The sequence below is a fragment of the Psammomys obesus genome, unplaced genomic scaffold (genome assembly GCF_907164565.1).
Source record: "Psammomys obesus unplaced genomic scaffold, mPsaObe1.curated_primary_1811, whole genome shotgun sequence".
NCBI lineage: Eukaryota > Metazoa > Chordata > Mammalia > Rodentia > Muridae > Psammomys > Psammomys obesus.
Genome location: NW_026590831.1, coordinates 25,927 through 38,505, shown reverse-complemented (window position 1 = coordinate 38,505; position 12,579 = coordinate 25,927). Strand labels below are relative to the sequence as shown.

General features: G+C 47.2%; 1 protein-coding gene across 2 annotated transcripts in view; it reads right to left on the bottom strand.

Annotated features, from left to right (window-relative positions):
• Positions 1-577: 577 nt before the first annotated feature.
• Positions 578-12,579, bottom strand: part of Casp8 (caspase 8) — a 30,314-nt gene continuing 18,312 nt past the window's right edge. For both annotated transcript variants that reach the window (XM_055609128.1, XM_055609129.1), the window contains exons 3-9: positions 12,072-12,177; positions 10,625-10,763; positions 10,487-10,540; positions 8,422-8,486; positions 6,651-6,792; positions 2,321-2,822; positions 578-997 (exon numbers count right to left, since the gene is read on the bottom strand). In XM_055609128.1, the coding sequence (XP_055465103.1) occupies positions 862-997; positions 2,321-2,822; positions 6,651-6,792; positions 8,422-8,486; positions 10,487-10,540; positions 10,625-10,763; positions 12,072-12,177 (1,144 nt within the window). In that variant the 3' untranslated portion in view covers positions 578-861. The remainder of the gene's footprint in view (positions 998-2,320; positions 2,823-6,650; positions 6,793-8,421; positions 8,487-10,486; positions 10,541-10,624; positions 10,764-12,071; positions 12,178-12,579) is intronic.

Here is a 12,579-nt window from a genome sequence, read left to right as displayed (position 1 = left end):
GGAAGGAAGGAAGGAAGGAAGGAAGGAAGGAAGGAAGGAAGGAAGGAGGAAGGGAAGGGGAAAAAGGAAAAGAAAGAAAAAAGGGAGCTGTGCACTCTCGATAGGAAGCATGGGAAATGCACACTGAGCACTCACTGTGCCTTCGTTGAGGGCTTTGCTGATCAAAGAATTTTACTGCTCCCAGTTTAGAGACGTGGAGCCTAATGTTTACAGAAATTAAATGCTCTGTCAAAAAGACAGTGAGCTAGAAAGTAGAAGCCAGCAAAATTAGCTTAACACCTTCTGGGCCCCCAGGTCTCCACCTTACTCAATTTATCAAGCTTCTGCTTTGAACTTAAAACTCCAGCCTTTAATGATGTAGTAATAGGTAGGGGTTTGTACAGTCTTCCATGGCTTTTAATTCCAATTAAAAGGGAATTCAAAAGAAATTAAAACATACCCAAAGCCTACACAGAGAACTACAGACAACTGAGGACTGTGGAGAGTGGGAGAAACAGTCTTCCCCAGGGAAGAGCGCACCAATTAGGCATCCAGTACCCCAGGGTCAACCCCCAAAACATATATCCAAGTGACAGTATACAGACTTCGAAAGCTTATATTTACAACTGTGTGTGTGTGTGTGTGTGTGTGTGTGTGTGTGCAACAATTAATGAAAAAAGAGGCCATGAATTTGAAAGAGAGCAAGGAAGGTTATGTGGCAGGGCCTGAAGGGACAAAGGGGAAGGGGGAAATGATGTGACTGCAAACTCAAAAGCAAAAGAAGTCATAAAAAATAAATTAAAACTCTCTCTCTCACACACATGCACACACACACACACACACACACACACACGAACACACAGCACACTGACTAGCACAGCGTCAGTTAGGAGGGAAGAAGAGCTTCTTGCGCAGGGTGAAGGTGGGCTGAGGCATCTGCTTCCCCATGTTCCTCCTGTCGTCCTTATTGCTCACGTCGTAGTTCACGCCCGTCAGGATGCTGAGAATATCTTCGCCCCTGAAACACAAAGCGGTGTAAAGTGTTGATCAGGGCGACACGGTGGCCGTCGTCTCGCTGGCTGTGCCCGAGGAAGGTTCTCTAGTTCTGAGTGTCAGAGCATCAGGCGTTTGAAGTTGTAAGTCACTGAATCGAGGCCTCCCACGGCTGTCCTGGCAACCCCGTTTCCTCGCAGCACACTGAATTATCTATGTTTACTCTGGATCTCTGCCGGTTACAGGAAGCCTCAGCATCCCTGTCAGATTTGATTTCCTCCCCTCCTAGTCTCCGAGCTCCTCACTGGGCCCCATGTATTGTCAGTTGGGCCCCACACGTGCCTCAACATCCCCCTATGCCCTCTACACACAAAAGTCAAATGTTTCCTGCAGCCGCCCCCAACCCCACCCCCGCCACCCCCACCCTCGTCACCAACTGTCTGAGCGACTTCGGGACTCAGGACCTTCGTTACAAAATGAAAGCACCACTGACATTCCCGTCTCCTCCCTATGTGCTGTGGGAAACCCTCACTCTTCATACGCTCCAGCTGGGTGTGAGGTGGCGAACCTGAAACACGAAGCCCTAACCTCAGATGGACAGACTTGTGGCTTAAAAGTAGACCATGTTAGTGGAAACATAAGGGTCTAAGGGTCTCCTACTCTTCAGGACTTCCTGTGGTTTGCTAAGAAGACTCGAGGTTAGATAGTTAATACAGGATTTCTTTCCTAATTTTACAAGCATTACACTTATTTGTGTGTGTGTGTGTGTGTGTGTGTGTGTGCGTGCGTGTATGTGCACACGCATGACATAGTACACATGCGGTGGTCACAGGACAGCTTAAAGGAGACGGTTCCCTCCGCCATGTAGGCGCTGGGGCTCTAGTTCAAGTCATCAGACTTGGCAGCAAGGGCCTTACCCACTAAGCCGGCTTGCCAGCCCTTGAATGTGACTTGGGACAAAGGTGAAATACGCTAAACAGAGTGGACTCCTGCCATCTTGGAAGACTCCCAAAGGAGTTGAGTTGCCTTCAGTCAGGTTCCTACCAGAAGACAGAGAGCTGGACTGTGCGTTCAGCGTCCTCTCAGCTCTGCGGCACCCTGGTTGCCGAATAAAGGAAACTTCAGTAAATACGTTAGTTTTCCCGTCAGTGACACGTGCTCTCTCTCCCACTTTGCAACTGACCTGGGAAATACAGCTGTGCGAGCTACAGCTAGACACTCAGAGATGGGACACGCCCAGCGGGTACTGCTCTGCTTCATACATATTATCTCATCATAAAGCACTCTCTAAGGGGCTCTGACTACAGCAACTCGCAACACCGAGAAGGACCCAGCAGGCAAAACTCACTGAGGACATCTTTCCCTCAGGCTCTGGCAGAGTGACTGGATGTACCAGGTTCCATGCATGGGATCTCGGTAGGAAACACAGTTTTTCACCGTAGCCATCCCCAGCAGAAAGTCGGCCTCATCCGGAATATAGTTCTTGTGAGATGACGAGTCTATTTCTAAATAATTGTCTTCCTGTTGTGAGTCAGTCTCAACCAGTACAGCTTTCTGGTAGCTCTCCCCTTGACAAGCCTGAATAAAAAAGATTTTGGGTTTTCCAGCCAGGGAAGGACACTTTAAACCGGTGAAATAAGACGTGAGCTCATAGATGGAGGCTTCCTTCCCGTCGGTGCCGTAGATGATGCCCTTGTCTCCGTGGGAGAGGATACAGCACACGAGGCAGTCTTTGTTCTTGTGGTCCATGCTTTGGTAGGATCGCAGGACCTGGCACATCTCATCTGCTCTGCAGTCCTTGTAAGACACTATCTCAAAATGAAGCTCCTTAAAGGTCTCAGTCAGAGCATCTGAAAAGTAAGATAGGAAAACCACGGGTTACAGTAGTTCCCAGAACACAGCCCAGAGATGGATAAAACCCTGCAGGCAAGAATCAGAACCCGAGTGAGGCCTTCTGTATTACCAGCTGGGCCCCATAATGTTTATTGCTGCCAGCTGGAAGAACTGTGCACAAGAAAATTTGTTGAGTTCTCGCATCATGAGGATTCGTTTTGTTCTCATTCATTTTCACAGTTCGGCTATAGAAAGAGTTATATAGAGTTATATAGAGATTCTTTTCAAAATCCCCTTTCTTCTGAATTTTCATCTTTTAGCTTCTAGATTTACTATTACAAAATTCAATGCCCTTTTGGTCCCTGACTAGTTTACATCTTCATCTCCACCTTCACTCGCTTCTTGGATGGTTCTATTTCCTTTTTTTTTTTTTTTTTTTTTTATGGAACTCATGGTTGTAGAGGACTATGAATTCAGAACATGGCTGTCCTGGCAAGAGATCACGTCCAAAGACCTTTTAGGTCTGTGTGATCTGACTAGACTACAAACATGCCTTTAATCCAGGAGACAGAGGCAAGCAGATCTGAGTTAGAGGCCAGCTTGGTATAGAGCAAGTTTCTGGTAAAGAAAAGCTTAGGTCCAGGCATGGTGGTACACGCCTTTAATCCCAAATATTGAAGGTAAAGATAGTTTGTAGAAGAAAGCACCCATGTATGAAAGTGAATTCTAGCAGAGTGGCAGAAACAGTGATGAATCAGAGAAAGACTTTGTCAGAACAGAATACATCCAATTCTCACAAAAAGAGGAAGGAAAAGGAAGCTACTTAAGGGGTAATGAGAGAGGAGGAGGCGGCAGTTTTACTGAGACAGTAATAGAGGAGAGGTTGTAGAGAGAGAACTCAGTTGAAGACCGAATGAGCCAGAGAATGAGAAGGAGCCAGGATTAGAGCAGATTGCTAGAGTCAGTTTAAGGCCAAACAGAGCAACTCAGAGGCAGAGAGAGAAGTCACATTGTATAAGTCAGCTGGGAGAGGAGTCTGAGCCAGAACAGCTGAGTTGAGCCTTCTAGCCCAGAACTTAGTAAGAACAAGTAAGGGTGAGCTTATTCAGCAGTTGGTCTCAGAGGCTGAAAACATTATAGCCTAGATTAGATTGTAAAGAGGCTAGAAGCTTCCAGGACTAGGCCTAGGTTAGCAGACAGAGGCAGTGAGCCTCCCAGACAACAACTGAAGCAGGCGAATGAAAGTTCTTTTTATACGTGGTCACAGATCAGGTATCCTTGACCAGTATCCATGTTTTTTTGTTTTTGTAAATCCTTTTGCTCCATTTTCTATTGTCATATTCTTTTTGTTCAACTTTGCCTTCCATTTTTTAAATTGTTGCACATATATTTTAAATTATCATTTTGTGTGTATGGGTGGTTTTTGTTTGTTTGTTTGTTTTGCATGTACATGTATGTCACATGCATGCCTGCAGAGGCCAGAAAAAGACACTCAATCTCCTGTCTCTTGAACTGGAGTTAAAGACAGTTGTGAGTTGCCATGTAGGTGCTGGGAATTGAACCTGGATCCTCTGAATAAGCAGCCAGTGCTGTCAACTGTCAGCTCTCCAGCCCAATGTCCCCATACACTTATTTTTAAAGTATTCTTTCTATTCTGTGTCTTTTCATACCATTTTACTAACATTTTTTTTTTTTTACTAATCTCTGTAAGAATATTAAATACACTTGTTTTGTTTTGTTTTGAAGCAGGATTTCTGCTGTCCTGGAACTCACTCTGCAGAGCAGGCTGGCCTCCAACTTACGGAGCTCCACCTGCCTCTGTCTCCTAAGTGCTGGGCTGAAAGGCTTGAGCCATCACCACCCGGCTAAATACAGCTTATAAAAGCTTTTTCCCTACGGTATGTTAGTTTCATTTACACTGATTTTTTTTCTTGTTTGCATTTCCTTTCTTTGATATTAACTGGCTGAGTGGCTAAGACTCTGACAGAACACTTTGTGTCTGGGAGTATGCTCCGCTCACGGATGGAGTCTTCAGCAGGGTGCGCAGATGGGGGATAGCCTGTTCTCCAGGAGATCTCCAGGTCTCGCTATCTGTACATGACAATCTATAGCGACTGCAAGTGTCTGGAAACAACTCGGGTTAGAAATCTGACTTCCCGCATCCAGTACACTGAATTTTCTCTACTGACTCTTTTCAAAATGATGCCTCACTGCTTCCTCTGCTGAGCCTGGTATCCCCAAACTAGAGTCTCTCCGGTACATTTTATGAGGGTGCTCTCTCTGCCCCTCATGAGGGGAGGTAAAATCTGTCTCCAGGAGAAAGATCTGGGATCCACTGTGTCAACTGTAAGCGTTTGGTGAATTCTCAGTTTGCAGCTCATTGCCTCACCGAAGCTTTGCATTTCCTGTTCCTGAATCCTTCGTTCCGGGACTCTACAGAGTAAACAGGGTCACCTCTGCTGCGCTGTCTTCTGCAGTCACTAAGACTGTGCCTTCCGCTGCTCTGTACACCGTCTCTCCTCCTCTATTTCCAAATATGCCTTCAAACCTTTCATCAGCTGCTGTGCCCACTCCTATTCTCCTAGTCCTGGGGTAACCTGTTTGGTTTCTTTCCGTCAATGCTAAATATACACCGCCTGTCAGGAGATGATCCAGCTCCAGGAATGGAGAATAAAGCAAACACATTGGATCCTTACAAGTCTGAAGATCTTTTACAAGACTATAAGAGCTTTGTTTCTGTGGAAGGTTTGGGATTCCCTTGGAATGTGGGAGGCAGATTTAAAAATGACTGCAAAGTAGTTCAAGAGGCACAACAGCTGAGTGTCACAGAAACCAACACAGCAGCACCAATGTGGAGTACTAAGTACAAAAAAGGTTTTAAAAAAAAAAAAAAAAAGAGCCATACAAACTCAAATACAGGTCACCAACGCCAGGTACAAGAAAATGCAGAACCAGAGTAAGATATAATCCTTTCTTCTTGTCTTTCCTTCTTTTGTCTCTAAGCCCAGGCTGGCTTAGAACTTACCATGCCACTGAGAATGATCTTGAATTCCTAATTCCCCTGCCTTTGGCTTCTGTTACTATTCTGTTATGGATATTTGTATATATTAATGCTATTAATTAAAGTCTCACTGAAGTGAAGAGTTTTCAATGTCAACATAAATAGGCAGCTCCAAAGCATTCCTTGCTAGTTTAGCATTGTGTTGGTCACTCCCAACTCATCTGCCATCGGGTGACTTTTATAAGCTAAGTTCCTGCAGTAGTACCGACACCACAACAATTCCCCCCACCCCACCCCCGATCGATTCATTCTACAGAAATGTTTTGTTTTGTTTTGTTGACTTAAGAGTAAAGCTCAGGGCTGAAGAGATGGCTCAGTAGTTAAACCACTTCCCAGCTCCAGCTCCAGAAGGATTTGGTGTTCTCTTCTGGATCCAAGGACACACACACACACACACACCACACCACGCACACACACGCATGCACGCATGCATACACATACAAGGCATACTCACATAGAGACACATACACATAAATAAAAAATGAAATAAACGTTTAAAAAATGTTTAGATCATTGATGCTCTCTATTATAAACCAATTAGTAAGAGCTGTCATTTTCATGATACATGTAGTACTTTGATTTTAAAACCTAATTTAAAATAAAAACAGAAAACTAACAGGTGTGCAAGAATATTCTTTACCCCAACAAGAAAATACAAATGAAATTAATAAAATGAATAAAAAATGGGACCTTTAGGTCTGACCATTGTTCTCTCCTTTTTAATAATAATAAAGACCCACAGGAATAAAAATTACTTGTGCCTCTGCTTTGGATCCTACTGTACCTTCATCGTAGTTTGTTCCTTTTCTGTCCTTCATTGTGCGGAGCTTGGGTACATGCTTCCGCGCCTCGCTGAAATCGTTATTGTTGAAGATCAGACAGTATCCCCGAGGTTTGTTCTTCATTTGGTAAGCCTTGTCTGATGTCTGGAACACAAAAGCCCAGCCCGGGAGCTGAGGCTGCAGCTTGGACACCAGCTACTGCCCAGGAAGGGGTTCTGTGGCCTAGCAGCACTGGGAAGTGCGTGTTCCTGGCATTGCTCCAGCCAGATCTGCGGCAACTTTCCTGAAGACTACTTTATGCTCCTCCCTTCCCCCCCCTCCCCCCCCCCCCCCCCCCGCACAGCTTCCCATGGGATATACCGTAAGTGGGCCTGGGCCTATTGCCTACCCTGAGTGTACGTCACCACTGTCATGGCTGCCCATTACCATTGTGCTTGCCTCAGTTTCACTCATCACACGGAAGAGCTTCAGGCCCTGGAACACGTGTGCCATTTGTGGAGACTAGAGTCTGGGGACTTTGAGTTCCCTAAAGGGTGATGTCTTGGGAGGCCCCTCTGTGACTTTGAGACTCTTTTTGAGGTTTACTCAGCTCATCTGCATCTCTTGGCTAAGAGCTAGGGGCCTGCCCTTCACACATGATACAGCGCAGTCTCTGGATGTTTAAAGGTGATGCCTTAAGCCAGTGCGAAGGAACTCCATGGCAGGTGGAGAGCAAGGAGCTTTGTCAAGTTGTGCTTACAGGATCCTGACAGTGAAAACCAGAGGGCCTGCATTCTGCTCATTCTCTTACGGCTGTTTCAGGCTGAGTCTTGGCATTTAGGTAGAAGCCTCTGCTGTCTCCTGAAGTACAGGCTAAAAGGTAATGCCAGGCTTCTATGGCTTGAAAACGTAGGACTTTGATCAACTCTCCTCATCTCCTAGTAGCTTAATAGCTTATTCTAAGCTTTTTATAACACACTTGAGTTTCTCTACATATTGTACAAACTCTTTGCTTTTTAGTATGTTTTCTATGGCATAAAATACTTTACTAAACACAGGGTATATTCAGTATTTGTTACTATCCTGAGTGTTTCCTACTTAGGTAAATTTATTCTGATGCTATAATTCTAGCAGTTACTAAGAGTATCATGACATTTTCAGCTGCCTGGTGAAGACAGTTCTGTAGGGACCAGTAACACTGTGGACCTGTCTCTGCTTTCCTGACCAGCAAAGGCCTGTGACTCCGCTTGGGAACCCGCCCTGGTACGGACTCTTTCTCAAGGTGGATAGGATCTCCCATGCTTCCTGCCACAGGGAGGTTCACGGGCTGTCCTCGGTGAATTGCTGAAGACTGTAAATGCAAGCTGTGTCTAGGAAGGAAATCTCTCTACAGGCGTGACTGAGACATAAAACTAAGACACGCTGAGGTCCTATTTGTTGTCTAGAACAAAGGAAAACCTCTCTGCGAGGTCATGCTGAAAGAGAAGGCCTGGGAGAGCAACTCCCGAGGCTCCGAGCCCATACCCCATGTGCCCATCTTAACTGGTAGACCTGCTAGAAGAGGGGGAAGGGAGGCACACACCCTCCCCTTCAACAATTCCTGTATCTTTGCCTTTGATCTTATAATAAAATTACAGCCCGGTGTGGTGGCCCACACCTATCATCCTAGCACTGGGGAAATAAAGGCAGGGGTTCAGGAGTTCAAGGCCTCCTCCGCTACGTAATGAGCTCAAGGTTAACCAACAAAAACAAGAAACAGAAACTTCAATGCAAAGAAGGAGGGAGAGGATGTACCTGGGCCTTGCTGTCTTGTTCTCTTGGGGAGTCCCACGTTGTCAGCGTTCTTAAGCATATCTCCCCTGCAAGAGACCAAGAAAAACATCCAGAATGAGAGGCTTTGGGAAAAGGCTGTTTGGTAAAGACATAGGTAACACTTAGGATAACCTAAGGACCTTAAAGACATTTTTCAGGGCCCACACGCATGCACATTCGAATGTATTTATGCGTGAGCTCACGTGCGTGTGTGTACATTCACAAGCAAGAGCATGCTTATGTGTGAGCACGTGAGCATCTGTGCACGTATGCTTGACGTAGGGGGCACTCATGCTCTGGCGCATGGAGATCAAAGAGGACTTTGCAGAGTTGCTTCGCTGCTTTACCCTTACATGGATGGGTTCCAGAGCTCGAACTCACATCACCTGGCCTGTATGGCCAGCATTGGCCTCTAAGGCATTTTTTAAAATAAGCACTGAAACTGCCTTGAACATGCTTCGGATACATAGGTCTTGTAGGAAGGGCATTTAGCACGCCCGCGCCTGGAAAACCGAGCGCAAACTCATTTGTGAGGTGGTCATTGAAAAGGGCATGAGCTCAGGATGAATCCCTGACTCAAACACACTGAAGGCGCTGGCAGAGAGCCGGGCTCACGCAGCCACGGACAGAAGGAAGGACTGGCTCCCTTACTCAGGCACCTTCCTTTAAAGGAAGGTGATCCTCGGGGCCGGAGAGACGGCTCAGCTGTTGCAAGCTTAGCGCTCATCGCAGAGGACCAGAGGGTCCCAGCACCCACACGGTGGCTGGCGACCATCTGTGACTCCAATTTCAGATCGGATGCCCTCTTCTAGCCTTTATGAGACCCCACACCATGCACACATGTTCCCACATATACATGTAGGTGAAAAAGAAATCAAACTTTAAGAACAAACAAAAAATTTGAGAGAGCCAGTTGTGGTGCATGTCTTTAATCCTGGTTGCAGAGGCAAGGGGATCTCTATGAGTTGGAGGCCAGCCTGTGATACATACTAAAGCTAGGGCTACAGAAGGCGACCCTGTGTGGCGGGTCGAATAGGAATGGCCCTCATAGACTCTTGTTTGAATGCTTGGTCCATAGGGAGTGGCGCTATTTGGTACAGCCTTGTTGGAGTGGGTGTGGTCTTGTCTGAGGAAGTGGGTCACTGTGGAGGCCGGTCTTGAGATCTCACATATGCTCAAGCCCTGCCCAGTGGCACAATCTCCCTGCTGCCTGTGAACCAAGATGTAGCAACCCTCAGCTCCATCTCCAGCACCATGTCTGCCTGCACACTGCCATGTCTTTCCATGCTGATAACCTCTGACACTGTAAGCCAGCCCCAATTAAATGTTTGTCTTTGTAAGAGTTGCTGTGGTCATGCTATCTCTTCATGCAGTAAAACCCACACTGAGACACCCTGTCTCAAACAGACAAAAAAATTGAAGAAAACCTGTTTGTTCTAGCTAGCTTTCCTAGGTAAGAAAACAGGTCTGGAGAAGTTCCCCTCTGGGATGAACTAGGCAACTTGGCTCGAGCCTCTCAGGGTGAGGCGAGCACAGGACAGAGGATCTCAGTTGCAGGTTAAGCCTGGAAACCTGGACTTAATGCACGCTGGGCCAAGGGGCCTCTCACAGAGCAGAGAGACTTGAGGAAACTTGATCAGGAATGTTCCGGAAAAAGTCAGGCTCGGTGTGGTGCATGCCTCTGATCGTAGCACAGTTGAGACAGAGGCAGGCGGATTTCTGTGTTTCAAAGACAGTCTGGTCTACACAGGGAGTTCCAACACAATGAGAACTATGTAGAAAGACCCTGTCTCAACAAAACAAAACAAGAATGTTCTGGGGGGGAGAAATTGAATCTAGCTCCCATGACTCTTTGCAAAAGCAGAGAAGGTCAGAACAGAGTTAAGAGCCTCTTACATACTGAGTGCTCACTTCCAATATTCCCGTGGCTCTTGCAGAGGATTGGGGAGGAGGTGAGTGGCCAGTGAACTTTGCTCGAGATTGGGGTGTGGCAGAGGGTGGTGGGAACAGGAGGAAAGGATCTAGGGAATGTGTCTATGAGCATTACCGTCCAGAAATGATGCTGACGACTCTGTCCTTCCTTCAAGGCTCATTCTTCTCTCTGAATGAAAAAAGAAAAACTTGATCAGGAACAGCTTCCACTCCAAGGGCACTGCTGCCTCCCAGCCATCCATCATCTGTCTACCTGTGCTTGATTTTTCATAGTCGTCGATCTTCCCCAGCAGGCTCTTGTTGACCTGACCACAGATTGACTTCAGGATGTTCAAGTTTCCTTCCGCCAGGATGACTCTCTTCTCCATTTCTATGAAAATATCAAGCAGGCTCTGGGGAGGAGAGAACGAGGGGACAAACGGATTGAGCGCACAGGCTTGCGGATTAGGGCCTTTGTGTCGTTTGACTTCCACTTCTTCCAAACCTAGGGCCCAGCCTTCTTTTCCAAGTAGGTCCCCTTCCCACCTCTGAGCACATGGTGCTGTCTCAGAGTTGACGGGAGTCAGGAAGCCCATTCTGTGTTTCCTGGTCTACAAGGATTGAAAACTGGAAAGCTAGAGCAGCCATGTCAGGGCCACCCCGTGCCCAGGCCTTCTTCTCAGGCTAGTGTGTGCATGCCTTCATCTGTGGTCCAGCATGAGGAGTGAGGACGGGACAGCCCTGGACAGCGCATTGTACCCCGGCATCGCCCCTGGTCCCTCATCCACCTCTAAACCTCAGTTAATACACGCAGAGTCACAAGCACCACACACACACACACACACACACACACACACACACACACACACAGAAACACCACTCACTTGTGTGTGTGTGTGCACTAAAAAAATGCAGAGATACATTTGGACAAAGCATACATCAAAATTAGACCTTATACAAACACACACACACACACATACAAACAGACACACAGAGGGAGAGAAACCCACACACACAGGTAACACACACAGAGGCTCAGACCAACAGAGAAACCACCAAGAGGTATACACAGCACATACACAGGTACATATGCCACACAGGCATGACATACGCCGCATGTGGACACAGACACATACACCGTACAACCTAGTCATAAAGACACGTAATGCACACGGGGGTGGGGGTGGAGGGGGGATGACAAACAAGCGAACCTGAGGCATGTCAAGGGCAGCAGAAGTGGGGAAGATGGAACGCCAGGTCACCTTCTCTCCCCCGCCCCGCTGGGTCCCTGCTGTTGTTGAACTGTACAGCTTGCTTTCTCTGGCTCCCGGCTCTGCCCCGTGGTCACCCAGTAACACTTGACCGTGCAGGGGCCCGAGAACCAGAACTACTATTCCTGCCTAACTGCTGAGAATGCAGGGGCTGGGGGATAGCTCAGCCGGAAGAGTGCTTGCTGAACACGCAGGAAGTGCTGGCTTGCCACATCCTGGACCCTTGTAACCAGGACGGGTGACACGAGCCAGTACTCCCAGTGCTCAGGAGGTAAAGGTTAAGGTCATCCCTGGCTACACAGGAAGTTTGGATTCAGCCTGGGCTACGTGATACCATGCCTCAAAAACAATAAACAAACAAACAACCTTGAATTCAGTTTTCGGTTAGCAGTCCTCTCTGGTCCCAGAAACCCCGGCAGTGACCCATCTTGAGGAGGTACCAGGCCTTACCGAGTCTTCATGCAGCTTACATTTGGGGATCTCTTTGTTCAAAAGAAACTTAAAAGATTTCAATGTCAACTTGTCCACGTCTTCTGAGAGATTAAAGAGCATGACCCTGTGGAGGGAAAACGGAGACGCCTTAGAAACACGTTCTAGATCATTTCCCATCACTACACAGTTAACAGCAGGCCTCAAGCCCAGGTCCTCCTTAAAACAGCCAACTGCTCCTGCCTGCTGGGCCTCAGCATGAGGCTAGCACGGTGGTGAGCATCTACTGAGTCAGGTCCAACCAGCCCACCCTGGGCAAAGTCCCACCGCCCATGGCTTCCAACTCACTGTCACTAAAAGAATCTTGCTGCTCTTAAATCGATATAAAAATCAAGACCCCTGTGCGATGACTCAGGAAATTATATTCTCCTCAGTGCACAGCAGAGGTGACTCCCTTCCAAGAACTGACCAGTGTTCTCCTAGCCATTTCCTTCAGGAAGAAGGCTGGATATTTGAATATTTGGTTCTA